Genomic DNA, 24,334 nt, shown 5'->3' with positions numbered 1-24,334 from the left:
TTAGACACTGATGGATTGTCTTACAAAAAAAAATGTAAAAATCTTGAAGTTTGCCAATATCTGCTACCTGGAAGGAAGTTGTGATGATTGAGGGCAGTATGCTCATGACAGTCCAGAAAACTCATCTAATCCATGAAATTCAGGACCTCATCTGATATTCCAAACATGTTTCAGCATGTGCTTTGTATTGGAGGCAAAAATTTCTGAGATACAGTTCTCCAAATATATTCTTACATAACAGACAGTATTATTTCCTAGACTGATACATTCAGTATCTTTATGTCTACCATATGTTTAGTAGTGTTATAAGCCTATCTTGAGAGGACTTTGTACAGTCATCTTGCTGAAGATTAAAGAAAAAAAAGATGCTTAAATAGTCTTGATATATTTCAAGTACTGATTGAAGAGTAGCTCTTACCTACGTAGGTCAGCACATTAATTTCTTCTTAGCAAAAAGCTTTAAAGTTTCAAGGGATTTATTGCTTTGAACATCAGCTGTTACTTTCCAATACCTGCTATTGTCCTGCCAGGGCATCCAGCCTAAGTGCTGCTCAGAAATTAGCAGAGGAGTAACAGAGTCCAGAAACACCTGACACTGCACATCTCATTACCTCTAGACTAAAGCAAGTGCCCACCTAAGAAAAATGCAAAGTATTTAAAACAGATCAAGTGTCAGTTACTCTGACAAACTCCTTATTGCTGGGATTATTCAACCACAGGTTAAGATCCCACGTGTACTGGCACCTGCCTTTTTGTGTAATTCAGTCAATGAAATTTAGACATAGCAGCCCATTTTCAGAGCTGTGCCAAGTACTTGGCACACATTAATTAGGCAGAAATCTACATCTCTGTCTTGTGCTTTTAATGATGGAGTCATCAATGAATTAATAATAAGCTGTAAATAATCCAGAGGATGTTGTACAGAGAATTATCTCACAAGCAGAAGTGCAGCAAATGCTAGGATGAAGCACAGCACTTCTGCACACCAAGAGCCTCGCACGAAGCCCTGTGTTAGGGTGTGTCCAGCAAAGGGGGTGAGGAAGGGATCCAAGTCACCCTGGATAAAAAATCCAGATTAAGAACTTTGAAAACTAGAGGTGGTCAGGATTTTTTTCTTTTATTGCATCAGCACTTTGAGCAGTTCAGTTCTCTCCAGAGAGAAGTGCTTTTCTGATGGATCTAATTCAGAAGAAAGAACACAGTCTGCAATAAGGCTGTTTTCTACACCTTCTTCCCAGCCCTGACTCCCTACCAAGCTCGCAGGGACCTGTTCTTGCAGTAACAAGGGCTAGTCCTGGCTGGCTTGGGAAGCTTAACTTCATATCAGCCTTGATAAAGAACAATTAAGAGAGCAAAGGTGATTATTACTGTCAACCTGAAATTTGTCGCCATGAAATTCCATAACATTTGGAAAAGTTTACCCTGTATTAAGCTTGCAAAATTACTTTGCAAAATTACCCTTCTGGAAACTGGTAATTTTTCCATGGATTTTAGTGCAGAATGAGATCAGACTTCTTGAGTAATCTCTGTACTTGTTTGTGTTGCATATTATTGAAGTTGTTTTGATTTTAATAAACCAGGGTATCTACATCGCTTATCTAGAATCCAATAGAGGATTTAGCAACACAGCACAGTGCATAGGATAATCTTCACAATGTCACTGTTAATAGCATTGCCTACTTAAATCAAGCTTTGACTGACACATTATTTTTGCCTGTCACTGTGTTGGATCTCAGCTGCTGTGTATATATACAGCTTGATGCTGTATATCCTCAGCTTTCATTACAACTTTGGATTTTTACTGAGAGCAACATTAAACTGTTAAAAGCTTAAACTTGACACTGGTGCGTGTTCAGTTGAAACATATTTTCAGTTACTAATGTATTTCAAAATTAGTGTGATATCGTATGCCTAAAAAGTCATTTTGCCTAGAAAGTAATACACACCTTCTCTTTCCCCCTTAAACATCTAATAAAAATAAATGAGCTTGGATATTTTCCATCAAAATACTTAGGAATGCATAAACTTTAACCTAAAGCACTTGGTAGAGATAATTTCTGAGATAGCCAATGTTTTTGTTTGCTTGTTCTGTAATCTTTTCTTAGGGTGAGAAGGGAGCTGTAGGTGACCCTGGACCCAGAGGACCGTACGGCTTGCCTGTAAGTTGCACAGAGTTTGTACACACTGCACTTTTCATCCCTCCCTGATTAAACTTTGTGTGCTTTATGGCTGATTTTCACCTAGCAGTAGAATTAGTTGGAAAAGGCAGAAATTGATAATAGACCCACACAGTGCAAGGTCAGTGGTCTGTATCACACTCTTGGGGTTCTACCCATGCACATAAAAAAACAGACCTGACATGAACCAGCAGGAGAGAGGAAATGCAGAATGCAGGTGCTCCTGGTTCAGCAGCCTTTGGCCATCAGCTGCCATGTGAGAGTGCCAAGAGTTCAGGAGGAGCTGTGGAAAGCTGAGAATTTCTTCATGTCAGTAAGCTGCTTGGATTTCCATACTGCAAGGTTTCTTCACCATTATGGTTTTGTTTTGTTTGTTACTTCAGAGACCCATTTTGTTTTCATTTCTGTGCTGTCTACTGTGAAGCAATGTGAGAATTTCATTGTTGCTCACTCATAGGTGGAAATTATTTGTTTTGAATCAGTAATTATAATTATGTTATCCATTTCTAAAATATGAGGGAGAACTTCCTTTGGCCTGACAAGGAGATCCCAAATAAAACCAGTTGACTTTCCCTGTTTACACTGGTAATGACTGGGTCAGGTGTGTACATATACACATGTCTGTTCTGTACTCTGATGCAAGGAAAGTCATGTAAATGTGCTTGGCCAGGCACAACCAGCCTTTCCAGGAGACTTGCAGTGTTTCCATACCCTTTCCTGTCTAATCTGCTTGATTAATTAATTTAAACTGGAATACAGACCTGTGGTTTAATTGGATCCATTTAATTGGATCAGTGGCTGGATCAGTCAGTGGCTGGAGAGAGTTTTCAGGCTCCATGGAGTGTTAAATTAGCTTGCCACACATTTTTATGTGGGAGTCACTTTTGCAAGTTAAATTTGAAAAAAGAATCCTATTTCTGTTTCCTATTCCTGCGAACTAAAAATAAAATTTTATAGATTTTTCCTGTATTTTTAGCTTGCTTCTGGAATCTGCCTGCAAACAAAATTTTGCAGTCAAGCAAGATTTTGCAGCCAGGTTATCAGTTCCTGGAAATGTAAAACATAGGCAGCAGTGTCCTTGTCTGAGGGAAGCTAATGCAGCTCCTGTGGTTCTTTGGCAGGGCAAAGACGGCGAGCCTGGCCTTGATGTAAGTAATGTGTGTGACCAGGGCACTCTCAGGGGTCGGTAAGAGCATGCCAAAAAATCCCTTATGGAGTACAACACCTCTGCTGCCCTTTGGTGTGCATGCAGTACCTGCAGAGAGTGTGGTGAATGCTGTGTTTGCTCTTTCTCTGTGGTGAAGAGGACAAAGATCATGCAATGTACAGCCCTTATCGACAGACACCACCAGATAGTTGTGCTTAGCAGTACAAGTACTTGTTCCTTTGGATGTCAGTAGGCTGAAAAAATGCTTGCTAAGAAAATATTCAGATGACTCATTTGTAGAAGAACAAGGAATCACTTAGCACTGTAGTTAACTAAATTTATTCTAATTGAAGAGAATAATTCCATAGCCTGTAAGGGATATGTTTCAAAACATGGGCACTTTCCTTGGCATGCTGAAAAGACTTTCAGTAAAGTGTTTTTCTGTAGTCTTCCACTGAAATCCCTAACTTGAGGAGTCTTTTTCAGAATGCTCATATTCTATGTAGCATGGATGATTGCTAGTTTGAGTTGCATGATTTCTTTCTGTAGCTGCCAAAATGTCTCTACAAAACTCTGTGACTTACTCATCTCGCATACTCTTGTGTCTGTGCATGTGTCCACACGTAACACACATATTGCACAGGGCATGCAGTGAAATCATCTCTTTAGGTTTCTCCAAGAGCATTTAAAAACTCAATCTGCATGTTAATAAAAGTCAACCTGTCTTTGTCCGTTTTGTTTTTATAGGGTTTCCCTGGTCCTCGAGGAGAAAAGGGTGATATAGGAGAAAAGGGAGAAAAGGTGACCACAGTGTTATTAACTGTTGCTTGATTCCTCAGCTAATCAGTTCTGCTGTCTTTATGCTATAAATTGTCCTGTTAAAACTTATTTTTGTTTTTACTGTGTGCCAAAAGGCAAGTCACAGATACGTGCTAGAGCAAACTCATGAAAAAACACAAAAATGTATGTACAGGACCAGTAATATCAACATGACCCCAAAGCACAACCTTCTTTTTAGGCTCATTTTCTCCAATCCATCCTGCACTTGTTGAAAGTCCTGAAATATTTAATGCAGACATTAGTCATTGTGGTAGTGATCTTATACTGAAGAGCCCAGCTCTGTTCCCTGGCAGTATTTGCAGACTAATGGTTGATCCTGGTGTAGCATGCCTGTACATGCTGCTTGTCCCACACCAAGTGGCTAAGACAGGAACTGTTTGAATTTTTATTTTTGGCAATGTTTTATTTGCAATTAAGGGCTTTGTTATACTTGTAGATTGAAATTTAAAATTATATACTCTACCATTCTGGTAAACCAACTAGACAGTGAAGTTAACAGAAACAGCCTGACTTCATTTGCAGTGCCCAGACACAGTGAGTTGGAAATCACTTTAGTAAAAAGCAATACAGGACTTAGTGTGTGTAGAGAAATTTCATGAGCTATTTCTCTTCCATTTCTAGCCAACAAAAACCCAGTTGCTAAAATTGCTGAATTAAAACACAAAAAATCACCATGGGTGTTAGGATCCATCTCCATTTCTTAATATGGTTAGGCAAAACATTTCCCAAGAATGCACTGAAAAAGGTATTATAAAATTTTTCCTTCCCTTTTGTCCCTTGGTATATTGCTCTTTCTTTTGAGCTCAGAGATCACTGGTAAGGTCCAGATTTTGCAGAACAACAGTTGTTTAAGCTGGTGCTCCATGTCTATTACAAAAGCAGGGTATTACCTGGCAGAGTAATCACAACGGGTGGTGAGCCCTTGCTTGCTGTCAGTACGGGTCTGTCTGCCACCAGTGAACAGCTTTCTCCTCGAGAGGTGTAGCTGGTAACTGCCAGCTCAGAGAGGTGCTGGCCAAAATGCTCTTTGTGCTGAGTGCCAGATTGAATGAGCTTAGCAGTGTGTTCTCACCCAGGATACCTGCGAAGAGTTGTGACCAGAGGGTAAAAATTATGTAATTATGTAATTACACATCTCTCATCAATTCCAGTGAGGTCACTTGAATACTGCAGATGGACTTTTGAGCCTCACAGTTCAAGAAAAAAATGGAGAGTAAGAAGGTTACCAAGCTGGCAGGGGTTGGGGGCAAACACAACCTGTAGCAGAGGTTGGAGGAGGTGGACTGGCTTAGTCTGACGGTGGGGAGGCCAAACTACTTGAAAGGGGAGATAAAAGATGACAGAGCAAAACTCTTCTGGGTAATGGCAAATGCGGGACCACAAGAGGCTCCTGAGAGGTTCAGAGCAATTGTTCACAAGGAGGACAGCATAGCACTGGGACAGTGAGTCCAGAGAGGGGACTGAACCACTGCCCAAGGGCACTGCAGATCCTGGTCTGGTCTGACCTGCTCTAGGGTCAGGAATCATCCTGCTCACAATGGGAATCTTAGGCAACCTCCAGAGCTCACTTTCAGCCAGAGTTTATGAGTCTGTGTTTCCATGTACAACTAGAGCAGATAGGCAGACAAATTTCAGCCACCAGAGCTCCAGAAGATTTCTGGAAGAAAAGATGGAAAGCTGGTAAAAAGATGGAAAGCTGGAATACAATGTGAAAAGTAAACTGATGAGATTCAGCACTCGGGATGTAAAAATATTTTATGTTCCAGAGTCCAGTATGCTGCTTTTGGATATTTGTGATTCCCAGGGATTGACTAGATAAGTCGAACATGGACTTTGAGTTGAAAGAGAGTGAGGGAATTGTATGTGGGAATGGTGTGTGGCATAGCTACACCCTTTTCAGAGTTCACTTGTGATTTAGGCTGCCTGTGGAGACCTGTTCTCTTGGGCTGCAGGACACATCCCCTAGGAACTCTGGACCTCCATCCCCCTAAAATCTCATGAAAAGGCAAACCCTGTTTCCTGAGGAGAATGCATGGGATAAAGTAGTTAGCGAGTCTGATACATATTTCATAAAACACAGTGTTTCGTGGACTTTCAGAAGGAGGATTGACTGGAAGTCTGTAGGGCAGAAATAGAGATTGAATACCTGCCTTAAAAATTCCCTGAGTATTTAAGGAAAACTAGGAGGCAAAGGAGGGCCTTTCCCACTGAAAAGTCAGGGAAGATATAGCTGAGACCTCTGTGGAAGACACTTCCATTGCACAGTTCAAACACATTTTTCCCATAAATTAGGAATATTTATATCATGCAAGCAAACTTAATTCACCAAAATTACTTTAGCTGCATCAATAGTTCCTTTTCCAAATAGAAAGCTGACACTCAAAAGACACAAAGTAATGCAATTAGTCCAAATTCTCATTATAACAAGTCTTTTGTATTCTGGTGGTTTTCCTTATGTAAATTATTAGTTATCTATGACCAAACTGGTGTAACAGAACCCATATCAACAGATAAAACATTTTAACATAACAGATAAACAAGTTGACTATCTAGCTTATGATTTCTTGGTTTTTAAATATTTCTACAGTATTGGCTATTGGTCTGACATCACACAAAATGAGATTATTGAGTTTCTAGTTAAGAAACTTAAATTACACTGCCAAAATACATATCATTATGAACATGCTAAAGAGGACCAGTGACACTTTTTTTCATAGGTATGCAGGGAATAAATCTGTTTCTTAAGTTTAAGATGAGGCCTAGACTGCTATCTGTATTTTAGCCCATCAGTAGTTCTGCTACAGTGAAAGCAAATTAGTGTTTGCATTAAGTCTTCTTTACATGGCTGTAAAGATATTTTTAAAAGTGTTCTACATGTAATTACTCATATAAAATTATAGTCCAGGAGCACTCATCACAAAAAAAGTTTGTATTTTCAAGTTGTATGAATAGGAAAAAAAAATTCATTTCAAAAATGAATAAGCTTTAACAAAAGGTAGAGACTGTGTTGTGGGGAAGGAAGGGAAGTGGCCCCTGGTCCCAGATGCACAGTTGTGACTCTTGTAATGAATTTTGACAGAGGTGTATGGTGTGTCTGAACAGAGGATGAAAAGGCATTATCCTTTTTCCCTACACTCTTCATTGATGAAAATCTGTGCATGTGAGGATTGTAGATTGTTCCAACCATAATGATGTTGCAGAAGTGCCACATTTTTTTATTTCTCTAGGCACTGAGGAAGGACAGAAAGGAATTCTTTTTAATCCTCATCAGATGTAGAATCCCCATAACTCCTGTGGGTTTCTGTAGTTTAGGATAAGGAGTAAAGACCAAAGATTAAAAAGAAAGAACTTAGTCTGTGGAAAAAGTAGTAAAGTACCCAGGAAATTGAGGCTGTTTTCTACACAGGTGACTGCTGCATTCATTTGAAAAACATCAAAGATCTCCCTGTAAAACGGGAAGCTGAAAAACCTGCTGGCTTATAAAACAAGAAGTTAAAGAAATAAAAATCCTTAAAGTTCAAAAAAGAGTCAGAAAGCAAACTGTACTGTTCGTTTTCAGAATCCTTTCTGGAGTATGTCCATGCTTTGTGCTTGCATACACTCATTGCAAGTATGTTGGTGCTACACTGAGCACAAATAGTGTGAAATTTGACCCTAAGCTATTGGGTTCCTCTGCTACATTGTCATCTTTGTAGGTTTAAGATGGAAATGTAGCCAATTTATGATTCTTGTCTTTTGAGGTACTTTTTACATCACAATCTTATCATTTGGTGAGGACTGCTAATGTTTGGGTTGCTGTTTCTCCAAATATTATGCTATGACCTTTTGGCACACAGAAAAGATAGACAAGTAACTTTGCTTCTATCATGATATGGATGCAGTATGCTTTGTTCATGGAACATTTTGTTTTATTTGAACGTGGCAAGTATGCTGTTATATTAAATGACTAATGTGCTTTCCTTCCTTTTTAAAATATTATTTATATACATTATTTTTTATGTGTAAAAATTATTTTTCTCTATTGTTAATGGATTAAGTCTTTCTGTACTGGTGTGGAACAAGTTAAATGTCTATTTAATATGCTTCACCAGAATCCATCTGTCTTTCCAAAGGGGCATTCCTTCCTTCTCCTTCTACCCTCATTCCTTACAATTCCTCTGTCTTTTTTACCCTTTTCCTCACAAATTAAATCCTCCCAACAGCCACAACCTCACTTGCTGGTTCTCCAATGTTATACTAATTTTCCTATGACTATTTTTCCCATTTCTTTGTGATACCCTGATTTACTCATCCTTCCTATCCCATTTTTTTACAATCCTAGTCCAATTTGTTAATTTTTTTTTTAAGTGATCCCTTTTTGATTTTTGTGAAATTGAGAGCAACCTGAAACTCATTTACCATTGTGATCAACTGGTGTGAAATCAATTATAAAATGAATTCTCTAAAGCTCTTCTACTGCTTGAAGGTGAGGTCATCTTTGCAGGTAGCTTTGTTGAGGGGAATCAACTAATTTCCATGAGAATTAAAGCATTGGAAGTTTTGGATTTAAAAAGAAAACTCAGTATGAAATCAAAGGACTGTATTTTGGTTAAACAAATAGATGAAACATTGCATGCAGTAGAGAGAATATTTAAATGTTGAAATGCTTAAATAAATAATCTAATTATCACTTCTGATTACTTTACGATACCAAGACAATATGAAATTGTCAAAAGTGTCATAGCACCTCTCCATCAAGCAGTTGGAGTCTTTTGATTCCTGTAACAGGGTTTGAAATGGTCATGTTGTATTTGGAGTGACAGCAGTGCACCCTCAGTGATGTCTGTGGGTTTCTGTGGGCACCACAGAGAGCAGGATTTGTTCCAAACTCTTACCAGAGTGCAAAGGGTCAGTTAGCAAAGGATGCTCCTGGGCAGGTTCACCCTTGATGTGACACCCTGGAAGCTGATGGAATTCACTCATCCCTGTGAAGCATCTGTGCCACAAGCCTTTTATCAAAAGACTCTGCTGATGGATTTTGCTCTCCCAAAGTTACTTCTGGCTCGTGGCAAATCCTCTGGGAAGCTCACAGCTTAGTGAGCACGTGCCCTTCAGTGCTATCCCTTATCAAAATAGGAGAACTCTTATTTTGGACTGCAGATTGGGGGGCTTTGCAGATTTGCCTCTGTCTCAAGAAATCAATGATTTCAAGCCCTGTTCTAGGTTTCAAAACATCCATAATACTGATATGAAATACCAACACAAACTAATAGAGACTGACTGCAGTTCTTGCTTGTGATCATATAATTTATTTTTCCACATAATGCACCATCCAAACCAGAACACAGTGGTAAGTGTCCTTTCAGCTCTCCATTGGCTTAAAAACAAAAAAACCTAAACTTTAAACCCAATCTTTCTTTATTCTTTTTTTTTTTCAAAAGAATGAAATATGTTTTATCCAAACCATTGTATCCACAGGGGGAAAAGGGAAAGAAAGGCAAAAAAGGGCCTAAAGGGGAGAAAGGAGAACAGGGTGCTCCTGGATTAGATGCACCTTGCCCATTGGTACGTCTCACTTGTGTGTTGGGAGATTAGTCATCCTGCTGTAAACTGATGGAATAAGAAGTGAGGGGAGAGGAACAAGCAGCAGCTACTGTGTAACCTGTTGCCCTTTGTTAGCACAGCTTCATCTCAAGTGCAAATTCTGCAGCAGACTTTGTTTGTAAACGTCCTAATTTGGTTTAAAGCACCAGACTTAAGACCTTTGGGCTAAGTTTGTGAGGGTTTGATGGTGGGGTTTTTGTTTTGGTTTTGTTTGGTTTGTTTTTTTTCCTGCAAAATACACTGGAAAGGAACCAAATTTGGAATGTGTCAGAATCAGTGCCCCACAGGTTGAAATCATAAGCAGTCAGCTTGTTCCTCTTGCCTCTCTGTTGTTTTTTGTTCACTCCATTTAAGTCAATACTGAAGGCATTTTCTTGACAGTAACATTGCAAGTTAATCTTTACAAACAGGGATTCCGTGGAATTAAGGGGGAAAAAGGGGAGCCAGGCCAGCCTGGCCTGGATGGGCTGGATGCCCCTTGCCAATTGGTACAGTATTTCTCTTTCCTACCAACCCTGCATGCAATTCCTTTGTTTGTAGTCAGCCATTCTCAATGTAAAGTAATGTTTTTCTGAGCTGACTTTACATTTTTCACATAACACGTGCATGTGCATGAACAAACCAGCTGCTTCAAGTGGTCATAACCGCAATGAGAGAACACACGTTTTCATTGACACCTTAAGCCTAACTCTCAGCAATTTTCTCCCACATCACCCAGTAATTTGTAATTTTGTGTCCTTCCTACATTTTCCCTGAGAATCGTTGGTTTGTTACTTTCCTCGCAAAATACCCACTGCTTTACCCACCCTGAACCCACGTTCTAGAAATCCAGCACAATGTTCACCTCTAATCAAGTCTGATGACTTCTGTCTGCACTGCTCAGTTCCACACCCTGGCCTGTCCCATAGCTACTCTGCACCCTGGTCTTCCTTCCAAATCCATACCACCTTAGGGGCATCTTTTTACAATTTGGCCAAAATGAGAGTCACAAACAGAAGGATGTAAATACTGATTCTAAAAATCAAGGTTTCCTGTAAGCCAAGCTGGAGCTTGGCTTCCACACCATCCACAAGTAATGTTTGTGGTGTCTGGCCTGTTCATCAGAGTATTCAAACACCTCTGGAAATAAAAAGCTTACCTGATGTTTGTAAGAATATAATGGTCTGCAGCCCAAACCCTCACTGTCTTTGTTATTTAATGTCTTCAATTTAATGGTCTTTCCCTTGGAACTTACCTTCCTGGAGTACACACAACACTCCCCACCCTATGCTAGCATGAATTCAAGTTCCCACCTATACTAAAATGCTACTTCTTGACCCTCTCCCTTGTACCAATCTGGCAACAGTGATTTTTATTCAGTGGTAAAGTAAGTTGGAACTCTTCCAGTTAAGAAAGAAAACCCCAAATGAATAGTACATACACATTTCCTAAAGATACAAGGAGAATTTTCTTTTCAGTTGTTCACAGTAAAATTTGATTTGCATGCTCTGCTATTGTTTGGTGGTTAAGCACGGTTCTCTGAGATGAATGTTAAATTAAGTAGGTTTTATTTTGACTATAGCACTTCTAATTTGAAGTCAGTTGCTTTTTAATTGTAAATACATAGTCCATTAAGATTATTCCACAGTCCATGTTGTTTGCTTCCAATTAATGGTAACCATATCTCATATTTTGCTGGGGATAATCAAGCATGCTTTTGTAATTTAAAAATGTTTCTCTGTCTCTGTATTATCATTTATATCTGAAGATTCACTAACAATCACTGATAAGTAAAAAAATACTCTGTTCCTAGATAATTGCTAGAATAAGCAGCAGGTTTAGTCAGCAGGCCATTCACATCAGACCACATGCAAGTATATTCAAAAATCCATATTAACCATTATCTTCACGTGTAGGTTTACATTAAGTATTGGTATTCTAAATTCTAAGAAATGTAAAGGCCTGGTTTTTTTTCTGCTTATGCGAAGTCTAGTTACATTGTATGTGCTCCTAATTCTGGGCATATAATTCCATGAATAAACCCTGGACAGCCATGTAAATTCAAATTAGATCCATGAAAACCAGTATGACTGTGATCAAAAGCTGGCCCAGATCTTACTGGTTGCATGGAGATACAGGAAGATAGGGTGGAAGATAGGAAAGAAAAGGAGTGACTCTCACTAACATGAGAAGAAATTAGATGCCCGTATTGTCCAAGTGCTGAAATAGTCAGTGGTGCTGTACTGTCCTGCTCCCACCACTGATGTTTTCTTCCACTGTGGCACTCAAGGTATGTTCAGGCCTTAAGATTCCACTGCTTCATTCAAAAACTGATATTGAAAGTGAAAAGATCCTACTCCCATTTGAGTCTTGCTGTCTTATCACAGAGTGACCTTTGTACGAGGGACCCATAAAACATAATATTCTCCAGATAAAAGTGATAGTATTTTTTTTTCTCACTGATCTTGTACATTCAGGTACAGATGGTTGTGAATAAAACAGGTTATATTTAAAATAGTATGTAGCCTGAGCTCTAACAGCAATAAGGAACTGATAAAGAAGTTCTAATGGTTTAAAGAAAAACAAATCTTTGTAGCAGAGAAATGCATGTATGTATTTACAGTGTAAACCTTCTCGCCTTTGGCTTTTCCTTCACTCTCAGAATAAGAGAGGAAATAAATTAAGTGGTAGCTGCATTTTAGATAGAAAGTCAAAGCTACTTCAGCTTTTCTAACAGATGTTGATAAAATATCTATCCTATCAAACTTACTTATGTGCTTTTTTTTTTTTTTTTCCCCCCTTATACTCCTCTTGAAACAGGGTCCTGATGGATTACCAATGCCTGGCTGTTGGCAAAAGGTAGGATGGGCAGAGCTTTTTCTTTCCAGGAGCAGTATGTCCTTAGCACACAGAAATGCCTGTCACAATCGTACTGAGCCGTATCAAGATATGCTTTGAAGCCTCCTAGACAGACATACCCAGCAATGCAAGATCAGACCTCTCCATGACAGTAGTTCATGTGATACGTTGTAATTTATGTAGAATATTTCATTCAGACAGTACTGTAGAAATAGCTGGCATTAGTTTCCTGGAAGGTCCAAGACTTTTTTTTACATGAAGACTCACACATCCTTTGATTTCTGCAGATGATCAGTGCTTCCTATTCATTATAAAAGCTCATGGATGTGGCATTTTTGTCAAGTGTTTTGGTCAATCTATTATTACATTGGTTTTCTGGGATACTGAGAAGGACAGTGTATCCTGACCTTTGCCTTACTTTTCTATTCTTCCATAAACACTCCTGGGTTTTGGGTTTTGTGGCAACATTACTTTACTGGCGACATTATTTTAGTAATGATTTAACCTAGGCAGTGCTTGATTTAAAAACATAGCATTCAGAATAATATAGTTGGAGGAACACTGGCATATAATATATCAGAAAACATGAAGCATAAGTGAAATCCCAGATACATTTATCTCTGAAGAATAGTTGGTGCTGAGGAAATAACTATCCATATTTGCAACTCTGCCTTATCTGTGCATTTGTAATAGATGTCTGAAATAACTTACTAATTTGATTAATCTGTATCTCTTTTTGTCTCTGCAGTGATGAATCTAACCTTACAAGCATGAAGTTGTGTATATAGTGCTCCACTTTTTTTATTTATAGTTGAGAACTGAAAATTTGATTTTACAAGTCTGAGATATGTTTACATGTAGCTGCTTCTACTTGTTTGCAACAGTCCATACATACATCTTTTTTTCACCTACATCTGCAGTTAGATGATACAATAACTGCAGGACAAACCTGCAAAGATTGTCTCTCTAATGGGAGAGATCTCAAAACAATGATCAATAATAGGAATTAATATTTCTGTAAATTCTTATATTTTGGCTTGTGGATATGCATGGACAATGAGTGCCATGAACTAGTTTACAAGAAATTGTGACCAAATAAGAGCAAAATGCTATGAAATGTACTGTACCAGCTGCTGTTGGAGTTTACTGACTTGGCTTCCATGTCCATCTTAAAACACGTCACTGATTCATGACACCACATCTGCTCATATGAACTAAAAGCATGAGTTTGTGTGCCAAACCTGCTTGCTGTGTGATCATGAGTGGCTGCTCACAGTGACCTTTGATTCCAGCTTCTGAGTCATTTCCTTTTGTCATCTCAAGGGAGTCACACCATGGCTCATTGCTAGAAAGAGATAGACCAGAGGAGCACAGAAAGAGGCCTTGAATTTTTGGGGAATAGCATTCCAGCTGCAGGTGGATGGCTTCCAGTCTTGCGGGATACTTGGCCCCTTTGATCAGAGAGGGTCCCGCCTGTTGATCAGCATCGGTTTTGCCTTGCGCTGCTCACGGTCGTGAAGACATTCGCGATAGGCCCTGTCGAGTCCTTCATCAAGAGGGACAGAACGTTGAAGAAGAAACCAGACTTCTCTGTGGGTTGTTTGAAAAGGTTACAGAGGTGCTGCAGGGATCATTTGTGGCAGACACCACCTGAGACCAGAATCTTCTCAGCCTCGCTTGAGGACGGACAGAGTGTATATACTCTGCATATTGTATTTTGGAATGCTGGAGGAGAAAGCACTCTTGAGGTGGGGATGAATCAGATCATCCTCCAGAGGAGGATAGCAATGGAACTGACCAGAGATGTTAGTATCATGGTGTGGTTTTCAGGTTATTCACTTCAAATTACACATAACTAGCTGAACTTCTCTACTGGATTTTGGAAGCAATGGTTTGTTTTGTTTCCTTTTCCTGTTACTGTTGCCATAAAGAATGCATTTCAATAATCCATTCAACATTTGGGAGGACGGCATTGAAGAAAATACACTCAAGCCTCATATTCATCTTGTTTCAGTATTAACAGTTTTTATTTCAGAGTCTTTGAAGTCTTTAAGTCTAGAAAAGAAAGAGTTTATTTTTGTGTTTCACAGAATGATGTATTCATCTTGTTCCTTTTATGTTGTTACGGTGATTTTAGTGGACATTATTGCTCAAAAAACATTGGAGAGAAACAATTCTGTGTGATTATCACTGCACGCTTGTCTCCACGCTCCACTGTTAAATGTGTTGATTTTTCTCCCTTTCTGTTCAGATGGCTTTCTAGAGAAACATTTCCTTCTCCACTTTTTTTTTTATTGCTAGAAATACGTAATTTGTGCACATTTGTAGTTTTGCCACGAGGTGTTTTTTTAAGAATTTTGAGTCTTCATATGGTGCACTGAGTTTGAGAGAATAATTTATGAGAAATGGTGCCATATTTGGCAGATGGAAATTTTTTTTTATATCACTTCTGTTCCTAATGTATATAGCACGATCATCCCAAATGGTTTTAGTTATTTTTCGAAGAGTTGTCTTTCATATGTAGACCAAAAGTAAAGTTGAGGAAGGCAGCTTGTCTCCATTCATATGAGGGCACCTTATGCCCTTCTTGGAACGCACATTTTTCCTAGCTCCATTGTTTCTAAATCATGTGAAGATGGGGTCACACTTTTTGTATTGCTTCATGATCTCAGATCAGTGGAAATGCCACTATAATGGAAAATTTCTTTTTGATGAAACTTTATTGTCATTTTGGTACATTGGAGTCAAACCCAGCTTTTCATTGTGGAAAACACAGATTTTTAAATCATGAAGTCAATTTAGCAGCCTCCAGTTAGTAAAATCCTACTAATAAAAACAAAAATCTGACACTATACACTGAATACATATGTATTTTTACTGCTCAATTCCATCTTTCCAATAGCAAGAAATAAACAAGTGTTCACAGATGTAAGGAAATATGCTTTGCTTTCCCTAAATTTTCAGAGATGCAAATGACAACCTGTTTGAATAGTAATGATTACAACAGTGAAAACTTTCAGGTGGCACAGGCAGAATATAAAACGTTACCAGAGTGTTACAGCAATAAAAGGCGACTGAGGGCCTTTCAGAAGGAGGACAGGATCAGCACTCTGACTCACCACTTTCAGTCTGCTATTTTAGGCAGCACTGTCTCAAAAACACAGCAGGCTGAGGAGCAAGCTGCCTGCCTGGCAGAAAAGAGTCACTCATGTCAGTGTCCTGACTTGGCACATTTGGCTGGGTATATGGTAGATGTGGAGAGTAGAAACTGAATGTTTTTTAATATATCTAATACTGGCAATTGATACAGTACAATTAAATAATTTTGAAAAGTTTTTAAATTTCAGAGTATTTACATGCAAAATCAAGTAGGATATTTATTATCTGACTAGATGATTTATCAGCCCCTTATTGAGACTGTCCACAAATGCAACTCATTTAAGAAATAGCAACAAGATAAACAATGCTGTCATTAGCACTTTCTTATTCTTTTTTTAATTTGTGTACTTATATTTTTTAACTGCCCTCCTGGCATCTATTTCTGTATGTGCCAATAAAGCTAGCAGAGCTTTGGTCCATGGTTTTGTCATTCAGGAAATAATTATAGACACTACTATTAAGTGTCAAAACTCAGTTATCCTTTAACTCCCTGACACTGAGACCCTACTGAAGAAACACTTAAGCACCTTCATTTGCTTTCTTTTCTGTCTTGTAAATTAATTTCTTTATTAAATTCCCAGCAAGTAGGAAAGTAGGATTAACTTTTTCTTTTTTTTTTCCCAAATAATCTTACTTGGCTTTTTTAGCTTTTGTATTGTTCGATATCATGACATGTTCATTTCTTTTAAATAACCATGAGCAAGCAGTAGACAATTTAATTTGAAAGGTTAAACTACATACATAGATTTGGCATTAATATTTGCATCTCAGATTGAATTGAATGAAACTTCACCATATCTAGAAAAGTTGCATGGTCAATACAAGAAAAAAAAATTTGGTTTAATATTTCATCAAGAAAAGCACCCTGTGAAGACTTGCAACATCTTTATTTTGTTCAAGAAGCAATTATTTCTGGTGCTAGTATATCTTTTTCCTTTTGATGGCAAAGCTACAGTTTGAACTGCCAGTGTGGTGTTGTATCGTTTAGTGGCATTCCTCCAGATAGATATGATTTGTTTTGTTTAGTTTGTGACAGGAACAGTAGTTCCTCTACCAGTCTTTTCAGTTGTAGAAATGTGTAGTGGTATTAGTCTACACAGTTTCTGTATCTCTGACTTTTTCCAGGTATGATTAATCCTTGTTTCTTTGAGAGTTTTCAGTATTTGTTTCATATGAAATTTTGTAATTATCTGTTACTCCAGTGCATTAAAACCACATTGTGCAGAAGTCCTGCTACAGAGGCTGCAAATCTTTTAAGCACTGTATGGAATATGTCTGACATACGTGGTCCTTGTCATAGACTAACTATGGGAAAGCTTTCTTTCAGGATGCTTTGGACAACTTTTTATTTTTTCCTGAGATAAAGCATGAGATATTAAATCACAGAGCAATGATAAAATGTATTTTTTGATTTATATTTTTATTTATTGCTGGTCGTGATGCCATATTCTGATAGTGTAGCAAAGCAGAATGATACTCTTCATCCAGCTGTTTATATATTCTTTTAGTCTATGGTGTAAGTAGTATGAATGAGTTTCAGAATGATCAAATCCATATATCTGCACATGTGTAAAGTATAGAGTTGGAAAAGGAATAGAAAGGTTGATGTACAGTGTGGAAAGTTAACATTGGCTCCACTGAGCATCGCAGCCATGGACGGGGTGCATGTGACCACCAGTCACTCGGTTCTGCCACGGGAGAGACAAAGCAGCCCCAAATGACATCAGCAGAGCCTTGGTGCTCGTGCTTGTAAGGCTGGGAGCTGTGGCAGGACACATGGCTGGGATCCTGGATCCCCACGGAGATGAGCTGTCCCACTGACCACCCCAGAGCTGGGATCATAAACCTGGCTCAGCCATGCAAGGCTCCTCCCCTGGCTGTGCCTCCCCATCCCCAGCAAGGAGCAGGGGACAGAGATGCATCCTCTCCTTGCAGAGCTCTTTGAGACATGCAGGAGGAGGGACACGGGTGTGAAGCTTTGTAATGAGGGCAGTATAACCACCTTCAGCAGTGGGTTTTGCCTAAATCAGGACTACTTCAGTAAGAACTGCAGAGATATTGTCAGCCTGTTTATTGAAAGTGATGAAGAGGTTCAAGGCATGCAGAAGTTGACCCTTCCCTTCAAATTTACTGATCTCTGCTGCTTGGCCATCTTATATTACACTTCTAAATCTCTATATTTTACCTAATGAGATTCTTAAATTTTCACACTAAAGACTCACACAAAACACATCTGCAAAGATATTGGTCAAAAGAAAGTCTAATTTGTAGTCATTGCAAAAATTCTATTTCAGTGACTGGAATTAAAACCAACACTGATTTTTTTTATTTTTTTTTTAATTTTCTGCAATTTGTTTTCATGGATGTCAGTGTTGCTGTAATGTATAAATGAAGGTTTTCATGCACCCTCTGTTATTAAAGTATTTTACGTGGTGGTTGGATTCATTAGTTAGAAACAAGTGCCTGCCACCATCATTTCTGAAAAAGATACTCTACGGAACAAGTGGAGTTTGTTTTTTAAAAGGGATTTGGAGTGTTGTTTTTGTTTCATTTTGTTTTTAAATGCATCCAATTACCAATGCTGCTTGGAAATTGAATTTTCTTTGAAAGCAGGGGGCCTTAACTTAACCTGGGACCGTTAGTGTTTTACTTGTTTCTATTTAAAAAAGAAATTGTATGAATTTCCCAGATCCCATTGGTACTTGCACACTTCTCTGAAGTATTATGGAGAGTTGGGTTGGTGGAAGAATGTTTTACATACTGTTAACGTATATGTGGATATTCTTATATTATTGTACATGTTTGGGAAAATATCACACAACTTTAAAAATGTTGCTAAGATGTATGTATCTGACTTTTTCCTTTGGAAAATATTATATATTTTTATTTGTATTTTTTACTTTTTTAAGTTCATCTATATGTGCCGTTATTTTTGTATTGCAAATGGTCTCATAAATGAAGTAGAAGAGATAAAAATACAAAGAAAAGTAATTTGGCAAGGATGTCAATGCTTGGGGGGAAAAATACATGGGTCAGCATCATATTATCAACACTAGAAATATTTTGAGTGTCTTATCACTGTAAATATGTCACGAGACCTCTTTTGATGAGTAGTGTAAAGAATGTCAAGGTTTTAATCACCCATTTTAATTTGTTATTATTTACCACTTTCTTGTGGCCACTGGTCTTGACTTAATTGAACCCAATCAAACAGCATGCTTTTGTTTTTACTATTAAAATTTCTCCGTGTTTTTCAGTTGAATATTGTTTTGTTTTCTTTCAGTTTTGTACTTCAGGTTTTGTTTCTTGCTTGTGAGAAGTTGATCTTCAGAATTATTTTTACACTATTTATGATTTATTTTCATAATGTAAAAAGTGTGTAATTATTAAAATATTAATCCAACCATTGGTGCTGATTTTGAATAGTTATAAAGTTCTTAATGTTGGTGCAAAAAACTCTTGTAGTCTGTCTGGATTGGAAAACGTGTATGCTGCTTTGTGCCAGCCTGGAGCTGGAAGTCCAGAGCAAGTTGTTTCAGACATTCACACAAAAATCAGGGCCTCTGCCACGTGTTCCATTTCCCTGCAGTGCACAGTAAGAAATCTCACCTTCCTATTCTTGATGTGTCTTTCCCCTTCAAAGCAGTGTGTCTTTCGTTATCTTTTCTAAACAGGCAGCGCAGGCTGCGGGAATCCACAAATTATGTAAGGAGGAAGCTTGGCTACAAAGCTTGGAGCCTTTCCTCACTCAGGAAAAGTTGCAGGGACTTGATTAACCAAAAGTTAAAACTATTGCTTAGGCAAGTTCAGAGGCACCATGGGATCTAAAGAAATAAAGCTGAAAATTACCACTCTCCCTTTTCGGGCGTTCTGAAGGTGAAAAATAAACCTGAACTCCTGAGAAAGAAAGATGTTCGCAGTGTCACAAGCAACAGTGCAAGCTGGAAAATGTGTGTCCCTTTTACACAGATCCATCTTGTTCAGATATGATGGAACATAATAATTATTTCAAAATGGTTTATTTTTCATCACCCTGGTTTAAGAAGGTGTTCATTTGCATTAGACTCCCTGAACAAAAGGTTTAAAAAAACACTGGGGAGCAGCTGTAATTTCTTCAACACATTATTTAAATGTTTGGATTTTCTAAATCCCAAAATATTTTAGACAAACTGAACACTCCGCATTGTTTCTCTTCCCATCACCTCAAAAATGCAATCACTTGTAGGTGGAAAGGTTTGGCCTCTCCTATTAACTTTTGCTAATCCCCACAAATGTCCATTAATCTTATCTAGCTCTGTTTTAGACTCTTGGAGGGACTAAAAATATCTTTGCTCCTTTCCAAGAGGAGGTACTTCCAGCTCGATGTGCTGTGCTCTGCCAGGCTGAGCGTGTGGCTCTGAGGGCTGTGAGTGCTGCTGTCACCCCAGGTGATGGCCTTGCTTCAGCTGTGGCCACTCTTGCCCTTTTCTTGCTTCCTTCTTTCTCGTTTCTTCTGCTTTTGTAGAGAAGTGCAGTTCTAGATGTCCTGCCAAAACACAAAAACTTGTGTTCTGAGCTGCTGCCAGAGCCAACACCCTGTGGGTTTCGCATTCTGTGCTTTGACAGCATCCCTGTTATTTTTCATTTCTATGCTCCCTTCAGAGCTTTAGATGCTTTAGAGCCAAACCTCAGGTAACCAATATCCTACAGCCTTCACATCCTACTGCTCTCCTGGGACATGGCTCTCCTCTGGGATTGCCTCCTCTTCACATGCCTCCTTCGGAATTCCGTGATGTGCCAAAGCACATGTAGGATTGCATGTGAAATGCCTGCCACTTCTGCCTCTCTATTTTATAATGGAGCTTTAATTAAATACTGAAAGGCTATTATGCAACTCTGCCTTGTGGACCTACTAAACCTGCTAATCCCTACCCAAATAAAAAATAATGCAACAGAAGCGGCTCTTTATGTCCTTACACAGCTTCACCTTGTGGTTCAATTATAATCACACACAAAAGTTTAAAAAAACCCAAAAAACTCAGGGACCTGACAAAGCATTTCATGTTCCAGCAAGTAGAAACAACTGCACCCAAATAAATATTAAAAGAAAACAAACAAGGGAATGCCAAAACATTTAAGTCATGTTGCTGCAGGCAGTCTTTCTGTCTTCCCAGGGTTACTAATTTGTCTTCTCTACCATTGGCTTCTGGGAAGCCAATTTCCAGACAGAGTACTCTCAGGGTATTCTACTTTCCCATCTTCTAGATGCAGTAAAAAGATACAGTGCTTCTTATGTATGTATCTATATATGTGTGTTTATATATACGCACTCACATACAGATATATATGTAAATATATATGTATCTATGTATGTCTTCATGTGCCTACTTGAACATATAAACGTGTCTGTGTGTGTATATATGTATATATATAGATATATAGATATATATATGAGACCAGTAGACTTCAGAAAATACTGTACACAAACCTCTTCAGAGAGATCACTGTCTATGAGTGTAGGTATGCTCAAGCTGCTTTAGTTATCTCCCAGATCAAAGGTGGACACAGCTCCTGTCACATAACCAGGATGCAGGGTTTTTTTCATGTGCTTACACCAAGGCAGAATGTTCAATAGCTAATAAATATCCTGATTGTGTTCTTATGTGCAGGTTACAGCTTGACTGAGTTTCCAAAGTGCCCACACCCCACTGGAGCTGTCACAAGGTCTTTCTGACATCACCTTTGGCTGCTCCCTCCTGGAGCTAACAAGTACCTGGTAACTTTCTTCCAGATTTTAGGATCTCTCTTCTATTTGGTATGTTAAAATCGTTGTGAGGTAATTGATTCTGGTTGAGATAAAACTGATAAAAACAAATGTTGACAACACACCCTGTGCTTAACTGACTTAGGGCCCTGCTGGACCGGTCACTGCATGAACTCACAGGCAAGTCCATTCCCCTTCCAGAGCAAATGCCAAGCAGCTGCCTGTCCCTGAGAAGGTGCAGACAGGTATGGTTTGTCCATCTTTAAATTTCTGTACTGAAACAGATCTTCAGTGCAGAACAGTTTCCACAGCAAATCCAACTGCAATGGGTTTACTTCTCAGGGAGCACCAGCAATATATTGTTTTTCAGAGGAGCTCCTCTGCAGTCAAATAGGTAACCAGAGGCACCTTACTTGAACACTGGGTAACTGTTAGAAATATTTACTCCTTTTCATCCTTCATAGAGGAAGCCAGGCTGCTGGTTTCTGGTACCATGCCAGGACAAAGCCCATAAGCAAGCATGGAAAAAAAAAGTAAATTAAAATGTTAATAAAGCAAACAGAACAGGATGGAGTAAACAGCATGTTTTGGTTTGCATTTTTGTTTTTTTCCTAAAACACAAGTATTTTGGGAAAAAAAATAAGAAACTATTTTAATCCTACTATATATCATGGAGAGATAGCTGCCAGTATTTACTGCATAGCATTATGACAGCAAGTGGTGCTGCAAAGGCCTGTGTCTAGGTCAGGGTCTCTGCTAGTCTTGGGAGAGACTCCACACATGACACTTGACAGGCTTGCTCCTGCTCATAGTATCAAGAGAGCATGAAAGAACAATGAGCCAAGAGGGAGGGATATTTCCTTGATTGTTAAGCCCCTTCCCGTGGCTTTGAAGGAACAGAGAAACAACATCTCCCTTCTACTTCACCTGTCACTTCAAGCTTTCCCGATGAAGTTTGCTATTGCTTCAATCAGTTCCTAAGCTAGCTGTGAGCAAACTTGCTTTTGCTAAACCTGAAACAAAAGCCCTGATTTGTGTCAGGCTGTCAGTGCATGCTTCTAAAGAAGTAGTAGCACAATATTTTGCATATCCCTTAAATCTGTTTGTGGTCCAGGGTTTCTGCATGAGCAAGACCAGGCAGATCAGCATAAAGAGCTGAGATTTTCTAGTGTTAGCATCGGCAGCAGCCCTGGAGGGAGGGACAAGGCTGTGCTCGGCACCGACAGAGGGCAGACACCAGCCCGGTGTGAGAAAACCATCTCTCCTGAAATGCCTTGGGACTCACAGACGTGGATGCTTCCTGGCCCCAGCCTTTCTGTACATTGCTGGTACAAAGGCATTGTTGCTAAATCAGTATGTAAGGTGTAGTACAACCTCAACTGCATCTAGCCTATGCTAAATACCATTGCCTGGTTTTCAGAGATGCAGGCAAAATGGAAAAGCATTGCAGAGAGCGTTCCTGACAGACTCTAGCCTTGCTCCGTTTGGATGTCAGCAGATCTAAATGCCTGTTCTCTTCTTGAGGACCCATCAATTAATTTCATCCTTGCCTGTACAGTAAAATACTGCCCTAGCTGACAGTTTTGGCAACTCTTTCATGTCTTTTTTATTCTTTCTGCCTGGACAAGGCACTGAAGACAGGCAGCAGCTGTCTCTGCTGGGATAGAGAGGTGGAGCTGCTATGACTTCTGCTACTCTGTTGGTTGGTGAGGCAAGGTTTCCAATGGAGCAGGAGTGTAGAATGTCGAAGCTTCAAATTTAACACTGAGGAAGCTCTAGTAAATGACTGGATGGGAAGAAGTGTTGTCTAGAGAAGCAGAAAGGTGGCTTGCTGGCAGAGATATTAAAAAAAAAAAAAAAGAAAAAAAAACAACTAAAAATCAGGAAGTGTGCTTCTTCAATCTGCAGAATTTGGGATGACTTTCTGGATACTGATCAAGAAAAAGGAAGTACCATCGGCACAGGAAATTGTGTGGCTTTACATATGCTCTCTGAAAGCTCTTCCAAACGTAGTGCTGCAGGTGGCACAGACGAGCTACAGATGGGGTGGCAGGGCCGTGGGCGAGTGTTCCGCTGTCTGCTCATGCAGCTCAAGGAGCTGCCTCCAGGGGAGACGCTGCGTGCTTGGCAGGGAGAAGGGAAAGCTGAGGTGCTCCCCCGGCAGCTTCGCTGTTTTGAAATGCGATGCCTCTTGATGTGAATTCTGTCCTTCTTCCCCCGTCTCATTCTCCCCTCTTTTTCCTGTGGGCTTTGATGTCCAGCGAGATGGTTACCGAATGTAACCATGAAGAAATGCCACGTTCGAGCGAGCCGCTTCTACATTGCTTCCGCGCTTACAAAGTGATCAAGGACTAGGTATATTTAGGTGTTGCCTAGACCTAGGAGTGAACCCATGTGTTTGGGCTCTGTTCTACGTACGTGCGCAAAACCTGGCAAATCGTAGATCTTACTAATTTGCCTCACTTTGTGAGAAATGCGGAAATACTGATATTGGCTCTGATGGACATGTACAAGTCTCAGCCTACTCTTACAAGCAGATTTTTGGGGCATGAGAGGCAGAGAGGGACATTGAATTATGACCCTGATTTTGATTAAATAATCCGCTTTGTGTTCCTCCCCCCGCCCCGCCACCCCGAATGTTTGTGGCAGTGGCGCTGTGGCCACCAGGATGACGGACGACTGGCAGGAATGGCAGGATCGCGAGTGGGAGCTGAGCACTCGCCCCCACGCCCCAAGTCGGTTGTTTTGCGAGTTTGTGCCGGTCTGCATCCCAAGGGGGGGAAAAGAAACCCAAATTAATTAAAAACCAACAATACTCTGAGGCACAGGACTCACTCGCGGCTGGCC

The 24,334-nt window shown here is 39.4% G+C and overlaps 1 protein-coding gene across 1 annotated transcript in view; it reads left to right on the top strand.

Moving 5' to 3' along the window:
* COL25A1 (collagen type XXV alpha 1 chain) overlaps positions 1-19,147 on the top strand; it is a 126,295-nt gene extending 107,148 nt beyond the window's left edge. The window contains exons 30-35 of the mRNA XM_058838838.1: positions 2,106-2,159; positions 3,299-3,325; positions 4,072-4,125; positions 10,158-10,235; positions 12,547-12,585; positions 13,909-19,147. Coding sequence (XP_058694821.1) covers positions 2,106-2,159; positions 3,299-3,325; positions 4,072-4,125; positions 10,158-10,235; positions 12,547-12,585; positions 13,909-13,944 — 288 coding nt within the window. The 3' untranslated portion in view covers positions 13,945-19,147. The remainder of the gene's footprint in view (positions 1-2,105; positions 2,160-3,298; positions 3,326-4,071; positions 4,126-10,157; positions 10,236-12,546; positions 12,586-13,908) is intronic.
* Positions 19,148-24,334: the final 5,187 nt, after the last annotated feature.

The sequence above is a fragment of the Poecile atricapillus genome, chromosome 4 (genome assembly GCF_030490865.1).
Source record: "Poecile atricapillus isolate bPoeAtr1 chromosome 4, bPoeAtr1.hap1, whole genome shotgun sequence".
NCBI classification, from domain to species: Eukaryota; Metazoa; Chordata; class Aves; order Passeriformes; family Paridae; genus Poecile; species Poecile atricapillus.
The sequence above is the reverse complement of the archived record's forward strand: the minus strand, read 5'-3'. Positions and strand labels throughout refer to the sequence as shown.